Source organism: Camelus bactrianus, chromosome 4, assembly GCF_048773025.1.
Source record: "Camelus bactrianus isolate YW-2024 breed Bactrian camel chromosome 4, ASM4877302v1, whole genome shotgun sequence".
Taxonomy (NCBI): Eukaryota; Metazoa; Chordata; class Mammalia; order Artiodactyla; family Camelidae; genus Camelus; species Camelus bactrianus.
In genome coordinates this window covers 74,985,114-75,005,723 of record NC_133542.1, presented here as the reverse complement: position 1 = coordinate 75,005,723, position 20,610 = coordinate 74,985,114, and the positions used below count along the sequence as shown (strand labels likewise).

At 54.3% G+C, this 20,610-nt stretch overlaps 1 protein-coding gene across 3 annotated transcripts; it reads left to right on the top strand.

Annotated features, from left to right (window-relative positions):
* Positions 1-313: 313 nt before the first annotated feature.
* On the top strand, positions 314-20,024 carry UBAC1 (UBA domain containing 1). Of its 3 annotated transcripts, XM_074362504.1 has the most exons (11): positions 463-593; positions 1,834-1,946; positions 4,494-4,614; positions 5,465-5,538; positions 9,367-9,474; positions 10,440-10,542; positions 10,837-10,945; positions 11,538-11,751; positions 14,736-14,822; positions 15,540-15,678; positions 19,445-20,024. In XM_074362504.1, exons 2-11 carry the CDS (start codon positions 1,878-1,880, stop codon positions 19,558-19,560), a joined length of 1,140 nt encoding a protein of 379 aa, XP_074218605.1. In that variant the 5' UTR covers positions 463-593; positions 1,834-1,877; the 3' UTR covers positions 19,561-20,024. The 3 variants fall into 3 exon arrangements, with proteins under 3 accessions (XP_074218606.1, XP_074218604.1, XP_074218605.1); XM_074362503.1 differs by lacking the exon at positions 1,834-1,946 and having other exon boundaries at positions 317-593; XM_074362505.1 differs by lacking the exons at positions 1,834-1,946; positions 4,494-4,614; positions 5,465-5,538 and having other exon boundaries at positions 314-593.
* Positions 20,025-20,610: the final 586 nt, after the last annotated feature.

Sequence of the window (20,610 nt, the reverse complement as noted above, 5' to 3'; positions counted from 1 at the left end):
TTTACACTGAAAGCCCGTCTCAAAACGGACTCACTGCTCCCGCGTGGCTAACGCCGCGCCCGAAAAGCGCAGCCAGGTGCGGGTCGAGGGAAGCAGCCCGAGAACTACACCTCCCGGCACGCTCCGCGCGCTCCCGTGACGCACATCCGGCGCGGCGACGGCGGCGAAGCGGCTGCCGGAGAACCACATTTCCCGGCGTGCTCCGGGCACGCCCTGTGACGTACTTCCTGCGCGGCGGCGACAGCGCGCCCCCGGCGGCTCGGCGGCGGAGCGAGGCTACATCTCCGGCCGCGGCGAGTGGCGGGCGGCCGGCCGACGGGAGCCGGGGCGGGGCGGCGGCGGCCAGCGAGGGAGCGCGCGGGCGGCCTGGCCCCGCCCCCGGCCCGCCCGCCCCGGTGACCTTCAGGGCCCGGGCGACGGGCGCAGGCCCCGGCGTTGGCGGCGGCGGCGGCGCGATGTTCGTGCAGGAGGAGAAGATCTTCGCGGGCAAGGTGCTGCGGCTGCACATCTGCGTGTCCGACGGCTCCGAGTGGCTGGAGGAGGCGACCGAGGACACCTTGGTGGAGAAGCTCAAGGAGCGCTGCCTCAAGCACGTAAGTCTGGCCGTGGTTCCAGGCCTTCCCCACTCCCTCCGCCCCTTTTCGCAGCCGCCCCTCTTCCAGGCCCTGGACACCCACTAGACGCGCCTCCGCGAGCCGGGCACCGGGCTGGGTACTTTACCCTCCACCCTCTGGTTTAACTTCGACAGCAACCCGGGAGGCGGGGGCTGGTCGGGAACGCAAGCTCTGAGAGGCGAAGTCGTCGCCAGAGCGGTGCCTCACGCGTTTCCAGCATTCGTGCTTGTCGCTGGAATAAGGTTCCTCATTTGTCAGCAGCTCCCCCAGGAGCTGGGAATTAGTGTCCGAGGAAGTAGAGACCCGCAGTGGAGAGGCGCCTTCCCCTGGCCTGCAGAGCCGGCTGCTTGGAGCTGTTTCCTGCTGGCTGGCGTGTGGGCTGGGGCCTGGCTCTGGCTATTTGTGCCTCGAATAACTTAAAATAGTGCGGCTGCGGGAGCCGTCCCTGCGGCCTTTAAATTGATTACATGGGTAGGTCCAGGAGAAGGAGCTTTGCGCTGAGAGGACCACTTTTTAAAGTTTGTTCACCTGAAATACTCCTTGCACAGTTATGTCCTTAGGTAACTAACTTTTGGAACTAGTTCTTGATGGGTTTATTTCTGTAAACTTCTTGTCTCCATGAGTCGCGCTAAGACATCTATTTGCCTGTCTGACTGCCTAAGGAAACTCTGTCCTTGGCATGATGCCGTGTCTCCATGTCAGAACTTAGGACAAAGAAGGCCACAGCCTCTTAGTGTGCACTCCATGTGATAAATTATGTATCTATCAGTGTGGTCTCCAAGAACAAACTTCTTACTGTTATACTGACTACCCACAAAGATGCTTTTGGGTCACTTTTGTGAGTATGGTTCTGTGGAGTTGTCAGGGGCAGGGCAAAGAGTATTCTGGTTGCCAGAGCCCCCTTCTGGAACATGCTAGATGTGAATAACCATCTTGGTCTCACATCAAACAGGAGGGGGATCCGGGCTCTCATGTTCAGGCAGGTATGTTTTGGCCACTTCCTTCTTTTACTTCTGACATGGCTGAATGATGTCATCATCTAGAAAACCATCAGGGCGGCACTAAGCTGGAAGGCTGGGGGCTCCATGAGCATCTGGGCTATTAGAGTTAGGCATGGTGCTTGTCTAGTCGTGTGCACTTTTAATAAACCTCCCTGAGATGCTGTGTCTCACCCACTCAGGATGGGAGGTCCTCACAAGCTGGATTTGTATTTACACAGCCAGGGCCAGGCTCTTGGTGGGCCCCAAACAAACGTGTGGATTAATGGAATACAGACACACCTCTGAGACACTGCGGGTTCAGTTCCAGACACTGAAACAAATGAATATCACGGTACGGAGTTACACGAACGTGTTGGTTTCCCAGTGCATGTAAAAGTTATGTTTACAGTATAGTCTGTTACGTGTGTAGTAGCGTTATATCTAAAACAAAGCAAAACAAAACACAATGCACATACCTTAATTTAAAAATAACGCCATTGGAAAAATGGCACCAGTAGGCTTGCTGGATGCAGGGTGGCCACAATCCTGCAGTGAAATGAGGCTTGCTAGTGAATTTCAGGATCACTTGGCGTTAATTAGGCAGCTAAGTTTGATATGATGGTAATTGTTACAATCCTGGTATTTATTTTTCCAGTCAGTATTGAGATGTGTCATTTGGGATCTTTTTCTGACATTACCCCACTTTGAAGTGAGATTTTATTCCACTCTGCAGTCTCTCCAAGTGTGGGGGTCCAATCAGCAGGGGAGTATCACACCCAAAGAGCCGCCATAAATTATGGGACTCAGAGCTGAGGCTTCAGAACATACTCCCTCCATGCCCACCCTGTTCTGTGAGCCCGCTGCCTTGTGAGCCAGGCAGGATGAGTTAGTCAGGAGAAGGAATTCTCAAGTTATGTACTGGAACGTCTCCTGGAAACCAATCCCTGAACGTCATGTTGCTGCCGGCAGTGAGGCCGAGTGTGTGCCTGCCCTTCTGCTCCTCCTTCCCAGTTTTCCGTATGCACACGTAGGGAATTCTTTTTTCCTTCCTCTTTCCCAGAGTAGCTGATGGGGGCACTGGTTTCTTCCCCTCACAGTATTCCTGGGAGTTGATTATTTTTTTATGTATTTTTATTATACATAAACTTTTAATCAATAAAATTGCTTTATTAGTGAGGGTTTATTGTCCTAACTCTTTCAGAAAGGGGTTGCTATTGTGGCCTTTCCCTTCTTGGTTTTATATAGCTTGGGATCACCATGATGGTCTCTAGGCCGGGCTTGCAGAAAGGGGCAAAGTAAAGCCTCCTGTGTACCGGGGGTTAATGCTTTTAAGAAAATCACACCTGTGATGTGATGGTGTGTTTCTGTGTGTGGTACACTTGCGTGAAGTTGGCAGGACATAACTTGCTAGTGTGGCGGTTAACATGTTTTAGATCACATGAAGATGTGCCTTCAAGTGAAGATGTGCGTGAGGGAACCCAGCCTCTGCCCTTCTGGGGAGGAGGCAGGTCGGTGTGTGTCAGAGCCCCTGCCCTGGCGAAGGGCTTTGTTGGGGCTTCTTTGCTGCCTTATCGCAGCTTGGTCCCAGTGTTCCTGCTGAGAACAAAGACGCAGAACGAAATAACTGCTACACTGTGGGTGACTCACACTTATGTTTTGTTCCTATTGACACATGGCAGAGTACAGTTTTTCAGGAACCAGTATGAGGATTGTTTTGGAAAATTGTGATTCATAGACTAGATTCTGAACTTGGCAAATCAGCTACCCTGCAAATTTTAGAATTAGAAGAAGCACACCCAGTATTTCTGGGAGCAGAGCCATTGTGGGATTCAAGGGAAGGGGGCGTTCTCTGTCATAAATGGTCAAAGTATATCTTACTGTTGGCTGGATTCCACCTTTGTCCCCCCATTCCTCCAACTCCAGGCTTCCCAGTTCTGTGTGCATGTGGGACAGCCCTTGAAGCCTTTTATGATCCTTTATTCCTGATTTCAGTGTCAGAATAGCGAGAATTCTGGTTGCTTGTAAATTGCCAGTGTCAAGAGGTGAAATACACCTTTAGCTTTTCCTCTCTTTTAGTGAGCATGTGTGTGTGGTGGGCTTCTTTGAGCCTCTGGGTGGCAGAGGGAGGTGACCAGATGGCCCTGCTTAACCTGAGGGAGGCCAGGAGGACCGTGGCACCAGGGCTCTGGGGCAGGCAGGCCCCCAGGGTTATGGCACGGCCTTCCAGCCTGGACTTCAGTACTCGCCCCTGGTGGGTTCTGGGGTTTCTGGGTCCCTGATCAGGGAGACAGCCATGTACCAACTGACCCCCTTCCAACTCCCAGGAGGGGCCTCGCCAGCTACATCTGTTACTTGTTTTAGGGTCTCTGTGGCTCGCGCTGGCTGAGCTAGGGGCTGAGCTGGGGCCGGTCGTGTTTCCTTGGGGTTTTGTGGGTATTTAAATGGTCAGGCCCCTAGTTCTTGCTCTCTGGACCAGCCTTCTTTCTTTGCTGTCTCTTGGTTCCCTTCCATTTATCTGTGGAAGAAGGAAAACAAGTGCACAGATCACACTAAGATCTTTAGATTTTCGAGGAACGATGGACTTGCTATTTTCATTTTTAAATCACTTCCTAGACTAGTTTACCAACAGAGTATCTTATGTCAGAGCTGTGAGTGTGTTTATAGAGGTGCTTAGCAGGTTGGTGTACAGATCACTGCCCTTGGGGACCAGGTGTTGTGGCATTTGGTCTGGCTTCCACCAGTGACAGGAGTTCTTTGATTTCATCTATGCTTTAATTCCTTACCTAGTAAAAAAACCCAGTAAATTCCTGGCATGACTTGGGATGACAGGTCCTATGTTATTAGTATTGTGATTTATCTGCTATTTTGAAATATATTCTATGATTCCCCCCCCCCCCAGTGTGCTCATGGGAGCTTAGAAGACCCCAAAAGTGTCACCCATCACAAATTAATCCATGCTGCTTCAGAGAGAGTGCTGAGTGATACCAAAACAATCTTGGAAGAGAACATCCAGGACGAAGGTAAGGCTGCCCCAGGGACAGCAGTGAGCAGGGCGCCACCTGGGGCAGGGGACCCGTGGGCACAGGCGCTCTCTGCATGGAGGTTGCTGCCCCGAGTTGGAGCTGAACTGGGAGACTCATCAGAGAACAGAGTGTTTGTGGGAAAAGCAGACCTGAATTTGAACAAGCGGCATGCGTCTGAGAAACCCACTGTGAGCTTCATCATTAATTTTGTCCGTGGTCTCCAGAGCTGCTGCAGGCTTTACTTTGGAGCTAGAACATACAGTTGTGGCATTCGTCTCAAACTTCTAGGAAGGTGTTCTTAATGTACACGTGTCTGTCTAGTCCCTGAGAGCTTTGTGTGTGGAGGTGCTTGGGAAGAAAACTTTGGTTTTCTGGATGTCATTCAAAGCATAATTTTAATTCTGGGACTCCCTTAAGTAATCTGTTCTGGAATTACTGGCGTGTTGTGTGCAGACCTGCCTCAAGTCTGGTTGACAGGCCAGAACTAGCTGGGAGCTGACCACACTGTGGACTGTGGCCACCACACTGTGGACTGTGGCCTGACTGCACCCCAGGTGTTTAGCTCTGAGAGTTAAGTCCAAACACTCCAACCTCCCAGACTTTCCAGACAGAGCCCTTAAAATGAGAACACCGGTCAGCTCTGGTGACCCACAGCCAGGCTCCTGCCCGGCCTGAGCCTGTGGGTGAGTGGGGTGTACAGACGTGGGAGCCAGGGGATGGGGGCTTGTGGGGTTGCTCCGGGGAGGGGGCGCCGGGGACCCCTGTTTCTGCGTCCTTGGGTCATCAGGCACCGTTACCCTGCGGTATGAGTACAGAATGATAACCAGTGTGGTGGGCTTCTCCCCAGATGTCTTGCTGTTGATAAAGAGGCGTGCTCCAGCTCCGCCCCCTAAGATGGCTGATGTCTCAGCAGAGGAAAAGGTGAGTTTCAGAGTTGGGAGTTGGAGGGCTTTGTTAGTGGAAGCTCCCTTCAGTGAAGACTGTGGACAAGAAATGTCTGTGTGCTAGTGTCTGCGGACCCTGCTGGTCCCAGAGTCACAGGAGGTGTGGGCCCTGTGTCGTGGCCAGCCTGCTCACTGATGCCGGCTCCCAGGAAAACCGGCTCCACCTTCGGGGCCACAGAGAAGAGTGCAGCCCATTCTTGAGGTTGGGTTTACCTCTCAAGTCCTGTCCTTCCTCTCCTCAAGTGGGTCCCAATAGAAAAAGGTCAGAAAGTCATTCAAGATCACCCACGAGACAAGGAATACGAACGCAGCGGGGGTGGCAAAGGAGCACTGAGGCCCTCCCCAGGAGCACTGACCCACTCCAGGGAGTCACTTCCTGGAGAGGCCAGGGTGGCCTGCAGAGTGGCGCGCTCTGCAGCACAGCACGGCAACGCCACGGTCTTTGCTGAGCTCAGGATGCGGAGTTTCTTACTTGCGCTTTGAAATGCTGGGAGGCCATTCACCCCAGAGAAAGCAGGCCACACGCGTTGGGCCTGGGCCTGGGCCTGGGCCTGATAGCAGAGCGAGCTATTTTAGGGTCTCCTCTGGGGCAGGCGGCACAGGAGGGGGCCCTTCTTATCTGCAGCTGCACCTGCCACGGTGCAGGCAGGCACGTGGGCAGGCCACTCGCTCCACCTCCAGCCATCCCTGACTCAGGCCTGCTTCCCAGAAGTGCTAGGGCGGACCCAGTTCTCTGGTTACAGTTTTGATCGTTGGTGACTAGGTGAGCCTTGGTGACTCTGTGAATGCTCTCGGTAGCTTGCAGGGTGCTGTGGTCTTCACCTTTTCTCTGGGCATATTTGCAAAATGAAACATTGTAAAATGCTAATGCCTAGTTTTGTGAATTATTATTAATTTTGGGGGGGGGTATTTAGGTTGATTGATTGATTGATCTGTTTATTTTAATGGAGGTATAGTGGGGATTGAACCCAGGACCTCGTGCATGCTAAACAAGCACTCTAACATTTAGCTCTACCCTCCCCCTGAATTATTACTAATTTTTAAAGTCAAAGCAGCACATGTATTTAAAAAGTCAGAGAATGAGACACATCTTTTAATAAAAGTCAGTAGCTTCCTGTCCCCGCTGAGTCCTGCACCTAGAAGGCCGCCACGCAGGCTTCTCCCACCTGTTTCTCCAGTAGTTCTCTTCCTGACTTCCCACACTGTGCAGTCTTGTAATGTCTTGGACTATCAGCTTTAGACTACTGGCTTCTTGGTGATCTGGGCGTGGACCCTCGCCCCCTACGATTGTTAGATCATAATGTTGGTTGAAGACTCAGAACCTCTGTTGTTGTTGTTATGTGAGTGTTGCTTTCTGCTGTGAACAAAGTGTGCGAAGGTTAGTTATCCTTTTTTTAATACGATTTTGTTTTTCTTGGAGTCAGTAATTGTTGCATCATTTATTTTTCTGTGTGGCTTATTGCTGATTTTTTCAGATTGTTCACCAAAACTGATAAACCCTTCTGAGAATGGGGCTCCAAGTGTGAGGCCATCTACCAGCTCCCCCTTCCCTGGAGACACCCCTCCTGCTCCTCCAGGCTGCGTCCATCTGCATCATTGCCTGTTGTGCAGCTGGGCTTGCCCACCTCCCTCTGGCTCTCCCACGTCGGCGTTTCCTGACAGCGTCCATGGTCAGGCCTCCAGGTCCGCGCTGGGTGGGCTCGGGAGTTGAGGTCAGGCCCGCCTTCCTCTCTGGAGGCTCCAGGGAGGCTCTGCTTGACGCTCTCTCAGCTGGCACAATGCCACTCCCGCAGTTAGAAGGGCTGAAGTCGCGTTTTCCTGCTCACTGTGAGCCGAGGCCACCCTCATCTTCTGGAGGCCATTGCATCTTCAGAGCCAGCCCAGGAGACCTCATGTGTCCAATCCCTGTTGCTTTGAATCTTGATTCCCAGAAATAGCCCTGTCCTTTGTAAGGGCTCACCTGACTAGCCCAGGCCCACCGAGGGTCACGTTCCTCAAGTTGCCGTGCCAGGTGATGTGACCTGACCAGAGTGAGACCCACCTGCTCGCAGACCCAGGGCTTGCAGGTGTGACAGCCAGGAGCGGGTCTGGGGGCGGTCTTCGACTTGCGTGTGCCTCCTGCAGAGTCCGGTGTCTTGCTCTCGCCTTGTTCCTTGGTCCCGAGGGCCAGACTCCCTCTAGCATCCCAGAGGAGGAGGAGGTCTGGAGGCCCTGCGTTCCAGCGTTCCATGGCTGTTGAGTGGGCGCCAGCTGCGAGCGTGATGATGGCTTTGGCTCCGGTCTCCAGGGTGTCCAGGTGGCGGGTGGGAGCTCATCAGCTCTGATGCCCGTTTTGCTGTGTGCGGTTCTTTTCCTCTTCCCTGACTCTGTCTGGAATTTGTAGGGTCTCCTGATGCTCGTTAGAGTACTGAAATGTGAAGGTTTGCTTTGCATCGGGCGCTCTTCCCCCTGCACTGCACTTGGCACGTTGACTGCAGACTCACGTGCTGCCGTTGTGGAAGTTTTTCCGGGTTGTTCTGGGCCATTTCGTCCCCTTGCTCGCTTTTCTCTTTCTGGACCTCCTGCTGGCTGGACGCGGGACCTGCTTTCTGAGGCACATCCTTGGCTTTGTCTTCCAGCCGCCCTGTAGCCGCTTTCATCTGGCTGTGGTATTCTTAAGTTTTCCAATTAGATTCTTGTTCTCACGTTATCTTTTGTAGCGTCCTGTTGTGTTCCTGTTTCTCTGAGTGTCGTACAACAGTGCTTTCTGCTTTTCAAGGTCTTCTCTTCCCTGTGTTGTCTCTTCCCTTCATGCTTTTTTGCTTTCCCAGCTTTTATCTCGGTCTCTGTCTTTCCCATCGGAGGCTCTCCTCCCATCCCTTGCGCTCCTTGGCTGGCCGTCCCTGTCAGAGGCCCTGGCAGCCACCAGGCTGCTCTGTGTGCCTGGCAGCTGGTGCTGGCAGTGGGCTTCACAGTGGGGCAGGGGCCGAGCCACCGTGCCCTCCTGCCCCGGGGCTGCGTCTTGTCGTTGGGGTTAGGGTGGTGCCTTTCTCCCCTGGGCTCCCTGGCTTCCCCAGGCCACTCGCGGCCTGGGTAGTCGCAGGCCGAGCAGGCTGGGGGAGGAGCTCCTGGAGCTCACCCCACACCTGGTGCACTGCCTTCGGGCTCCGGGACTAGCCTGGCCTTGCCTCTCCCCATGCCCTTGGCCTCCGCGTTCGTAGCTCTGCCAACTCCACCAGCTGTTTGCTGACTGTGGAGCGTTTGGTGCCATCTCTCCCGATTTTATTTCTTTTCTCACCTTTTGTTCTGGTGTGTTTCTCCTTTGCTCTTTTACTGTCCAGCCAGGGGTTCCAGAAGGAGCAAAAGGTAAGTGCGTGTTCCCAGCCAGCCAGGCGCCATGTGATGGTCGTTCTGTGGCCACGAGAGACAGAGTCTGTCTTATCCCACGTCCTGCGCTGCCGCACTCCAGGGCCGCCCGCCAGCCTTGTGTGTGGTGTTCTGTCCCTGAGGCCTTGCACAGAACCCTCCAGAAGCCTCCCCTCTCGTCAAGGAGTGCACAGCTCTAGCTCCCAGGGAAACTGGTTCTCTCCCTGGTTAGAGCTGTGTATTCAGTGCACAGAACCTTGCCTTTTGTTGCTCTTATATTCACTTCTGACTTTCTTTTTTGTAATATTTAATTTTGGGGGGAAGGTGATTTGGTTTATTTACTTACTTTGATGGAGGTACTAGGGATAGAACCCAGGACCTCGTGCTGCTGAGCACACCCTCTACCACTGAGCGGTACCCTTCCCCGACTTCTGAATTTCTAATTACTTTTCTGTCTTAGAAAAAACAAGAGCAGAAAGCCCCGGACAGAGATGCTATATTTCGCGCCACTGCCAACCTGCCCTCCTACAACATGGACCGGGCTGTGGTCCAGACCAACATGCGAGATGTGAGTGCTCACGGGGGCTGCTGGCCACTGCGTGGGGCCACGGGAAGTTCTTGAAAGCATTTGGGAAGCCGGGGGAAGCAGATACTACTTTGGAGCTTTTTTGTAAACCTAAAATTAATTCAAAATAAAAAGTTTAAAAAATATCTAAGGGCAGGACTGAAAGGATAGATACTGTTGGAAAAATGTTAGTTTTGTCCTGAGTTTGGCAAAAATGTTTATATAGAAATCTGGACTCTTGGTTATTTTGGCTTGGAAAGTCCTCAGTTGAAAAATCAGCATGTTCCCAGGGCCCCCGTGGGAGGGGGCGGCCAGAGCCCGGTGCCTGTGCCGTCCAAGAGTTGGGGTGGCCGCCCCCACGCGTTGGTGTTTAGTCTGAGGGCTCAACCACAAGCCACTTCATTCCCGAGCACACCTCTCCAGGGTCTCTTCCGGAGAGTTCTGTGTGGACCAGGGCATGGGGGCCCTGGCATGCCCGTGTGTGTGTCTGCCCCACGTGGTGTCTCTGGCATTTTGGCTGAGGCTCGTTGGGGTGGGGGGGCTTCTGGTGACACAGACCCCCTAGTTGAGAAGTTGAATTGGCTGCAGATCGTTCTTCTGACCAGTCGAAAATGAGAGACCCATGTCTGTGGGTCCCGTAGGAGCCCCGTTCTCTTCAGCGAGGCCACAGAGGGCTCTCAGCTCACCTAGCCCCCAGCGGGCCAGACACCTTCCTCAGGGGCTAAAGGGCCGAGTGACACCACCGGATGTTTGGTTCTCGTGTTGCCGGCCTGGCTGTGCCAACGAGAGCCTCTCTCCTTCTCGGCCCTGAGATGCCTTGTTTCTCCTCCGGTCTCCCCCTCTTATCCTTGGGTATCTTGACGTGCTTTGACTCACAGATGTGGGGTTCAAGGACAGGGAGTGTCGGTTCAGGTCCCAGTGGATTAGTGGGCATGGAGACGCGAGCTGCTCTTTCCTTCTCACTGCAGTTCCAGACAGAGCTCCGAAAGATCCTGGTGTCTCTCATCGAGGTGGCTCAGAAGCTGCTGGCGCTGAACCCGGACGCGGTTGAGTTATTTAAGAAGGCCAATGGTAGGAGCAAGCCCCAGGTAGATGTGAGGTCCTGTGCCTGGACTCAGCCCTTCCCCATGGGCACTTGCCATGGCCCCCAGCCTGGAAATGGGAGAGTCGGTGGATGGGGCTGGGTCAGCCGTCCACACTGTCCTGGGTTTACACGAGTGGGAGCTGATGGTCACTGCTCAGACTTTTTGGGGTTTAAGAGAACTGCCATGGATGCCTGGTGCTCAGACGAGGCCCCGGCCCTCCAGGGGGTGAGGAAGCACTGGGCACAGCCCGAGGCCTGACAGCCGCGTCTCCTGCCCGCAGCCATGCTGGACGAGGACGAGGACGAGCGCGTGGACGAGGCGGCTCTGCGGCAGCTCACGGAGATGGGCTTTCCCGAGAGCAGAGCTGCCAAGGCCCTGCGGCTGAACCAGTACGTCCGGGCCACCTCCCTCCCTGGGCGCGTCGGGGCTCGGTCTCTTGGGATCACCCGTGGGTGACACCTTCCATCCCAGAGGCTTTGATTGAATTGTTTCTAGTATATGTAAGTTTTAAAACAGGACCTGCAGTGCATGTCCTGGGAGTAACCTGCTTGTGCATCTCCAAGTGTTTTAAGACATTGAACGTGATGATCGTTCTGTGAGTTCTTACTGGGAACTCAGATCAAAGCCGGTTTATAGCAGGGACGTGGACAACCCCAAGAATACATGCAGTGGTGTCCTCAGTCATCACCTGTGGTTTCTTGTGTTTATGTTCAGGTCTGAAATAAACGTGTAACCAAAGGATGGTCAGCAGGCTGTGTTCTTTTGTCTTTGGACCCAAACTCTTGTTTGGCTCCCTTTGCTTTGCGGGTGGGTTTCTGCGTTTGGCCAGGGCCTGGGGCAGTTTAGGGCGGGGCTGGGGCTTCCAACGTGCTGCATCAGAGTCTTGTTATCAGGGTCAGCAGCTCAGAGAGGCTTTTCTCGGGGAGACAGAAGGCCTGGCTTCCTGGCTCAGGGTGCTGCAGAGTCTCCCTTCCCTTTCAGCATGTCGGTGCCTCAGGCCATGGAGTGGTTAATCGAGCATGCAGAAGACCCCACCATTGACACACCTCTTCCAGGCCCAGCCGAACAGGGAGAGGCGGGCGCCGAGGCCTCAGCTGCTGCTGGGACTAGCACGGAGGATGAGGAAGCCAGAGACGAGCTGACAGAAATCTTTAAGAAGATCCGGAGGAAAAGGGAGTTTCGCCCTGACGCTCGGGTATGTGTTGACAGACCTGGATCCAGCAGGTGGCATGACTATCTCTCCCTTGCGGCCGTGCTGTGCACAGGAACGGGAGCCCGGCCTCCCGGCCCTGTGCTGAGTGAGGCTGGGGGAGGCTTTGCAGACGGGCCTGGGGCCACTTGGGTTCCTGGGTTCGGTTCTAAGTTCTCCTCACTTGCCTCCAGGCGGCTTTATTTTCCTCTGAACCACTAGTTGACACATCTGACATCCGAAAAAGTCATCTTGTCTGAGTTACAAGTGTCCGCGAGCCGTGGGGTCGGGCAGAGTCTGCCCCGAGACCAGAGGGTCAGGCACCGAGTGGGTCACCCTGTGATCCGGGGAGGCTGGCCAGGCTGCTGGCCCTCTGGTAGCCACGGCGTCTGTGGGATTCAGGAAGCTGAGGCCCGGCCGCCTCTGGCTGTGCTTGGCGAGTGGACAGCCGCGTGCAGTTTCATGGCCTCTTGTCACTGTGGGCTTGCTTCTGATGCCTTGGCATCTCCGTATTCTTTTTCACCGTTCTGTACTTTTTTAGGGTTTTAATTTGATTTCACCTTCTTGGATATTTTGCATACTTTTGAGCATGTTCTGATTTCTTTCAGATCATAGGTCTGCCGACTCCAGGGGTCAGGGCTCTGAGTCTTTGTGTCCTGATTCCACTTGTAGCTCAGTTTTCTTGGTGTGATGCTTCCTCGTGGGCCCACCTGTGGGCTGTGTTTCTGTGGAAATCTTCCGTGGCCAGGCCGTGGGATGCCCACCGTGGGTGGTTTAGAGCCTGCTTTTGCGGGTTGAGCAGGACCTCCGGCCAGGGGTGGGTTTTCATGTTAATCACCCAGGCAGGGCTCCTGGGCTGTGTGCAGAGTACAACCCACTCTCTGGGGTGGAGTCTTCCCCTGCCCCTCTCCTTGGGGATGCAGACCCCATTCAGGGTCCTGGTTTTAAGCTATAACTCTGCATCTCACATGGGCCCAAGGTCCATGTCCTGCGTGTGACGTTGGCCCCCAGCCCCACCCTGGTAAGACCTGTGCCCTTCCTGGGGCACACACACCCTCTGTGACACTGGTGTGTTCCTTTGTTTCTGTTACTTTGAGATTTTCCTTTTGTGAGTTCAGCCATGCCTTCAAAGTACGTGTTGTGTTTTAGTCCCAAATTACTAGGTCCAGAAGGAAGGGTATCTCACTGTCTCGGACTCTTGGGAGCCAAGCCAGGGTCTGGAGCTGCCCTGTTGGGAAAGGCAGCTGCTCTCTGGTGGGTACTTTGTGCCCTGCTGCCAGGCCCCATGCTTTCCCCTGTGGGGGTCCACCATGGTCCCCATCAGGCCTGCTGCCAGGTAGCTCATGATCTTGGTTGCCGTCTCAAAGACCTTCCCCGCCTGGTGCCCTTCCTAACGGTGTTAAACGTGCACATTTGCCCCAGGGTGCGGCTCTGCTGCCGCTCCTCCCCTCAGCGTCACTGTGTGCTGGGGACGCTCTGTGGGCGACTTCTCCTGCAGCGGGCGTCGTAAAAGGGCTCGAGGGGCCAGGAGACAGGAGGGTGGTCCAATAAGGATCGAGACATTAGTGTAGATCCTGGGAAGGCCGGATTGGAGAGCAGGTCTTGGCCTTGAGACTCCGCTGTGGACGGGACGTGGGCATGCAGTGTGCAGAGCCTGCGGAGCAGGGCCCCCCAGCGCCGCCACCGGGAGGCCCTTCCTGGAAGTCGGGGGGGCAGGGCGGGGGCTCTGGTATCACCACCCCCGGAAGTCCTGGGACATCATTTCCTGGGCCGAGACAGAAATGAGGAGAGAGGATGGGTTTCTTTTTAAGTTAATGAAAAAGATCCTCCTCTCCTTGGAGTTAGGAGCACGTTCCTGGTGATTTATATGACGTTGATATCAAATACTGCTACATGGTGGGGCCTTCTCCCAGCGTTCGCCCGGGGGCCCTAGGGCTGAAAGCGGCCCAGGAAAGCAGACAAGATGGAGTGCAGGCAGAAAACGCTGGGCTCTGAACACACTGCTCTGTCGGGTTCCACTTAAGCGTCTCTCCTGATGAGCACCCCCGGCTGCTGCTGCTTCTGTCGGGTCTCTTGGAAACAGTCCGGACTGACCACAGCGTGAGAGCACACGTCCACAGAAGGGGTGTGCCCGGGAAATCAGGGTGCCAGGCTGTGCGCGTCCACGCATGCTGACTCCGAGGGGCGGGCAGCCTGAGGCCAGCCAGCTCCAGGCGGAAAGTCAGGGAGGCGACATCAAGGTCACAGGAGCACTGTTTAACCTTCAGAGAATTAAGAGCACCCCTTGAAACTTTGGGAATGAAAGCTTTACTTTTTTGTGCAGAGTTGACCTTTTCAGAGACTGTATGGTAAAAGTCAAGAGCAAAGTGAAGGATATATCGTCTTACGGTTTTTGTCCTGAAAATGTGCACCCCCCCAAAACACTGAACACAGGGTCATCAGCCCCTCCAGAGACTGCCATACGTTTATACTTGTAGCTTAAGTTTTTTTAAATATGTATAGAATTAATTTTAGTTTCATTTTTTAAAAGATAAAATATGAGGGAAATCACTCCTTTTTTCCAAAAATTACTGTGATTTTTTTGTCTCCACTTAAATGGGACTTGCTCATGTGACTTTTCCGTAACACAGTCCTTCTGGGTGACAAGACCCTCTGGAATGAGCGGTGCATGGTTGTGGAGACAGTTCTCCCCAGACGGTCGTTGGGCGAACTTGGAAGGACCTTGAGTCAGTCTGGCCACTTCCGTGGTCGGGCCATGGGCGTGCCCTCCACCCTCCGGCTCCCCACCCCCTGGCTCCGTCCCGAGGTTGTTCAGAAAACCAACAAATGTTTTTGTAAAGCTATAGCAAAACAGAGTCTGGAGCAGGGAACCCCATGGCATGATTTAAAACACCCTCTGCTCAGATGCCGTTCGTGGGACAGGGCTGCGGCCGGGGCCTGGGGGAGTGCAGCACTGAAGCGCCCGCGGGCCCTCCTCTCGTCTCCCCTAGGCCGTCATCTCCCTGATGGAAATGGGATTCGATGAACAGGAGGTGATGGACGCCCTGAGAGTGAACAACAACCAGCAGAACGCGGCCGTGAGTATGGGCTCCCGCGCGCCGCCCGGGTCCATGTGCTCAGTCACCTCCCAGCGCGGTCGGGTCGGGCACTCTGCTTCTGGAGGGGAACAGCAGGGTCGGTGGGTCCAAGGCTGAGAGAACCTGGGCTTGGCCCCTGTTTGGTGGGGAGTGTGTAACGTGTTCCCTGGCCCCGTTACACTAACTCTGAGCTCGATTCCCGCCCAGTGGACGCACGGCTGCTGGTGCAGAGCTGCCGGCCGGGGCTGGGGGCTGACAGCAGCGTCCGTCTGGGGTGATGAGTCCTCCTGTGGCCGCGGGAGCCAGAGCCAGTGTGTCTGTGCTTACACGCCAAACTCTGGGCTCACTGATGAGCTCCCAGAGGCCCTTGGTCGCACCCAGGGGTCCAGCACACAGCAGCGCTCAGGTGTTGGGTGCGTTTCTTAATTCTTCCGGCACTCGGATGGGTCATGCAGGGACCCCGTTCAGTGACTGGAGAAGCTGCAGCCGTTACGCTGAGCTGCGGCACCAGGATCTGCTAAGGAAACCAGGTGGTGTTTCTCTCCCTCTGCTGGCCTGTCCGGACGTGCATGGTACCTGAGTCTGGGCCAGGCTCGTCTCAATGTCAAGGTCCCTCACGGTCAGAGCAGCTCTGGGAGCCGGCCAGGAGTCCCTGCTGCCGTGCCTGAAGCTGACGGGGGCCAGAAGCATTAACGGCTGTCGCTCTTGTGTTCGCAGTGCGAGTGGCTGCTGGGAGACCGGAAGCCCTCTCCCGAGGAGCTGGACAAGGGCATCGACCCCGAGAGCCCTCTCTTCCAGGCCATCCTGGATAACCCAGTTGTGCAGCTGGGCCTGACCAACCCGAAAACGTTACTAGGTGTGTGCCTTCTCTGTGCTTGCTCAGGGGTGGGCCCACCCACGGCACAGATGTCACAGGGCGATACTGCAGTCGCCACGCCCAGTATCTCCCTGAGAGCGCGGCAGGGTCCCATGCGGCTCCAGCCTGACTCACTTTGAGGCCCGAAAATCAGGTACTCCTCGTGATGTGACAGCTTCCTGTTCGGTGACTCCACTCAAGCTTTGAAAATCCAGTTCAAGTGGATCATCCAGTCTAGGGGGAGTGTAGACAGTGCCCAGCAGGTCAGGGCCATGCGTGAGGACCTGTTGGTTGACTGTAGCTCTCACTGTTTGTAAAGGATTCTTTGGCACTTGGTTGGACTGTGAAATATAATATAGGGACAAGAGTGTATGTAATTCTTGTAACTTTAAAGAGTAATGACAAAATATATAACCACGTACCACCATTCAGCTTAAAAAAGTAGGCTTTTAGAAAACCTGGCGCAGCCCAGGCCCCCTCGAGCCCCCCGGGCACCCCTCCCCTGCTGCAGTGACCTCGCGAGCCTTTGTCCTTCCTGGGTTCCTCGGCAGTGTCGCCGTATGTCTGTCCTCGCACGGCTGCGGCTCAGGTGCTACCTCTGTGTTCTAGGCAGGCTCCTTCTGTGACTGACTTCTGCCTTCTTTTCTTAAGTGCCGGGAAGGACTTCACCGAACACGATACCACAGCTGACTTCTCTGTTCTGCTGCCCGGTGGCACATCATGGTTTACTTGCCTGTGGTTCTGCTCTGCACACCGGTGCTGCCCGGCATGCAGGAGGGTCTCTCCGGGCCGTGTGCTTTGGGCTGGGCTTGCGGGGGCCCCGCGTGTGTGTGCGGAGCCCGTTTTCCAGCCAGGGCGCCCCCGTCTGTGGCAGCTCAGTCGCCGGCCCCCAGGAGCAGCGTCCCAGGCAGGCACCAGTGTTTCCGCTCTTGGCCATTTCCCTGCCTTCTAGGGCTGAGCCCCTTTCCCTGCAGGACTGCCTCGTCGTTCATCAGCTTCTGCCTGTGTGCCGAGCGCTGATCCGTGTCAGATGTTTATATTGTGGATACCGTTTATCAGTTTCTGGTTTCTTTATCACTTTGATGAGCAGACGTCTGAATTTTGAATGTATCTGTTTCATTTGTGATGCGAATCTTAAAGAAGGCCCTCTGATCCCAAGGTCAGGAGGACATTCACCTTTATCTGTTTCTAGTGGTTTTGAAGTTTCGCTTTTCTTACTTAAGTCCCTGCCTACTGGAAGTGTGCGGGGTGAAGTAGGGAAGTTTCCTCTCTCCACCCAAGTGCTGTGCTTTGATGATGTGTCTTACGTGAGCTGATTTTCATCGTTTGCGCCGGGCACTCAGCTGTCCCTTCCACACCGAAGGTGTCTCCTCGCCCTCCTGCCCCTCAGACCTCGGGAGAGTAGCCTTTTCTGACACGTTTCCTTCAGCGCTTGGCCGTTGAGTTTGTGGCTTGCTGTGGGCTTTTTTTTTTTTTTAATTTTTGAAGATATAATTGGTCAGATTAAGGCAGTTCCCCTTTTCCTCCAGTTTAGAGGCTACAGGTATTTATTCACGGAAGGGTGGTCAGTTTTACTGAAGGCTTTTCCCTACCTATTGTTACTACGTGGTTTTACATCTGCTGTCTCGGACATTTCTCACATTTCTGAAACAAGCCACACGGAGTGAGTGCACTCGGTCTGCAGGCTCTAAGTTGGTGATCTGGACAGCACCACAGGACTCGCACTGGCCTAGGGTCCTGCCTCCTCAAGCCCAAAGTCCCAGGCCTCCTGCGGTCGCCAGGTCCCCACCTGGAGGGAATGGCCTGCCTGTGTGCAGTTGCCGGGCTGCAGGCGCCTCTGCACCTGCTCACTTCTCTCGAGAAATTTCTGATCAGGTTTTTAATGAACTGCATCTTTTTAGATGAAGTAATGTGTTCATTATAGAAAATCTGGAAGACGCAGAAAAGCACGAAGAAGTCGAAGTCACCCCGTCGCCCGTTGTTGGTTTTCCTTCTGTGGTTCCCTGGGGTCTAGAGCGGGTGCAGCTGCACTGCTGTGCGGCGTTCACGCTGCCTTTCTCATCACGTCTTGGTGCGTGTACCCTTTCCAGCAGTAGCTTTTAGTGGGTACAGGTATTTCATTCTATAGCTATGTCACAAATTATTTAACAAATACTGTTCCCCTATTATTGGCCATTTAAATTGTCTTTCATTTTGTTGCTTTTGAACCTACTGCTTCAAGAAACCCTTTGTGGACGGGCTTCTTGGGTGCAGCTATTTCCTGAGGATACGTAGCTGGAACTCAAATGACAAGTCAAAGAATAAGAGCATTTTAAGCTCTTGGCCATATCTTGGCAGCCGACAGGGCCTCCATCTGGGTGAGGTGCCCCCCCCCACCCCTTGGACAGAGACCCTCGGCCTTGGCTGTGCCCCTCCGTGACCACCTGCATGGAGCACGGTCTGGCCAGTCACGTCCTTTCACGGGTTGTCTGTGCACATCTCTGGTCTTTCAGCCGCTGTGTTCATGCTCGAGCTTGTTGACAGCTTCTTATACATTAAGAACGTCCCTTGTCGTGTGCTGCACTTTTAATTCTTTTATTTGTTTGTTTGTTTGTTTGTTTATTTAATGGAGGGACTGGGGGTTGAACCCAGGACCTCGTGCATGCTAGGCATGCACTCTATCACTGAGCTGTACCCTTCCCCCCTTTTAATTCTTAATGCACAAGTTAAGATGCGCAGAGAAAGCCCTTCCTCAGATAAATCTTCATCTGTGTGGTTTTTCATGTTTACCACTTTTTTCATCTCTTTACACAGTTTTCTTCTCCTGGGATTTGTTCTGCCGCTTGCTGGGAGGAAGGGTTGGGTAACAGAGCAGCCTGTCCCCGCCTCACTAAATCTGCTTCCTGTTTCCTTCTTCCAGACGCCAAGTCATCTTTCTGGGTTCCTTTCTGGTACTTTTAACTGGTTTTCAGAGGATTTTGATCAGGAGGACCTGGTGATTGTTTTGAGGTCTGGGAGGGTCCTCAGGTCTTAAACACTGAGCCCTTGGGCCAAGGGCCCCCGTGGCTCCTTGAATAAATGCTTCCCATGAAGCCTGTAAGCTTGGGGCCACTCTCACTGCCGTGGTTTGCCTGCCATTGGCTGCCTGACGGTCTGGTGTAAAGCCGTCCTGCCCAGACATGAGCGCAGCCACCCGCCCTACGTCACTGTGCTGTCCACCGAAGTAGCCAGTGTGTGTCTTGGGCCAGAAGGCACCTCTGTTTGGGGGAGAAATTTTGTAAAACTGTTTATAAATTCAGTTTTCACTCTAGAGAACTGCTCAGTTAATTTTAATGTGTTAGTTTCTTTAAAGTCATTTCCTTAAGGTTAGACATTTTGGTTTTTCCAATTAGGTATTGTTAAATTTGCTACGATATCTTTATGTGAGCCTTTTCTGCCTCTGATCGTTTGGTCAGGGTGGGATTGGCAGTGGAATTACTGAGTCACAGGCTGTCACTATTTTAAGGTTCCTGGTGCTGCTGCCACATTGCTCTCCAGACTCTCTGTGCCAGTGAATACACGGGCACATCCCCCACCTGCCAGAATGGAGGACGCTGGCTTCTGTTCTCAGCCAGTTCGATAAGCAGATGAGACCTTGCTGGGGGTGGGGGTTTAGGAGGGGTCTCCGCGTGGGCCCGGGCTGTTGGAGGCGTGCTCTCTCACTGAGCAGCTGCTGGCGCGGGAAGTCTGCCTCGGCTCGTCTGCATGTGGAGGGGGGTCCCTCAGCGGCTCTGCTGTCTCCCAACAGCGTTTGAAGACATGCTGGAGAACCCGCTCAACAGCACCCAGTGGATGAACGACCCGGAGACGGGGCCGGTCATGCTGCAGATCTCGCGCATCTTCCAGACCCTGAACCGCACGTAGGCCGTTCTGCCCCGCTGCCGCTCCCGCAGCCCGCCTGGGGGTGGGCCAGGGTCCACCAGGCCCTCTTCTTCCTCCCAGCCAAGCCGCGGGAGGAGCGGGCGGACCCCAGGTCTGTGGGGCTGAGGACGGCCGGGCCAGAGGGGACCCCCCCCCCCAGGTTGTCAGGTGCCGGTTCTCATGCTTTGATCTTCCTGCTGAAACCCCTGGTGGCCGCGTGCTCGGCGCGGCTCCAGCCTCCGACAGTGTTTACAGACGCGCGGTCGTCACACCCGCCAGGGGTCACCTCCCTCCAAGTGTCCTTTCGGGCTCTTGAAAGGCTACTTGAATTGACCCATAGGCGCTGCTTGTAGAGTCCGCTTGTTACGAAAGAAGGCATGTTTCCATCCAAAGTGTTAACGTCAAAGGCACTAACTTAAGTAGAAGACACACAGGCGACTTTTCTTTAATAAACTCCCCTTTTCCAATCTTCTGTCTTGGTCCTATTTCAGCACCGAAGAGGGGGTCGTGGGTGTGCTGGTGAGTGAGTGCGTTCTCGAGAAAGGGCAGTTGCTGCTGTCTCGTCTGCATTTTCTCAGCAAAGTCTCATGTTTTAACTGGAGTTGAGGGTCTGTGCGGGCACTGGAGCTGGCGTGCACCCTCGCGGCTCCGCGGGCAGAAGCTGGGCACCAGCAGGGACTCCCCTGCCCGCCTCCGGCCACCTTTTTTTAAAACGTTATCTGTTGTCTTTATTTTATTTTTTGGTTTCTTGTGGGTGCGTATGTGTGTGTTTTGGTGGGGGGAGGGTAATAGGTTTATTTATCTACTTGTTTTAATGGAGGTACTGGGGATTGAACCCAGGACCTCATGCGTGCTAAGTGCGTTCTCTACCACTGAGCTATACCCACCCACCCCACTGTTGTCTGTGTTTTTAAATGAGAAGATGGGTTCCTTTCTTTTTCACTCTGCTCATTATATATTGCTTAAAGCGGTTAATTGTCTTCTGCAGCAGCTCCACCGCCCGAGCCCGCACCTGGTCTGCCGGCTGCTGGCCTCAGCCGAGCCGGTGCCCGG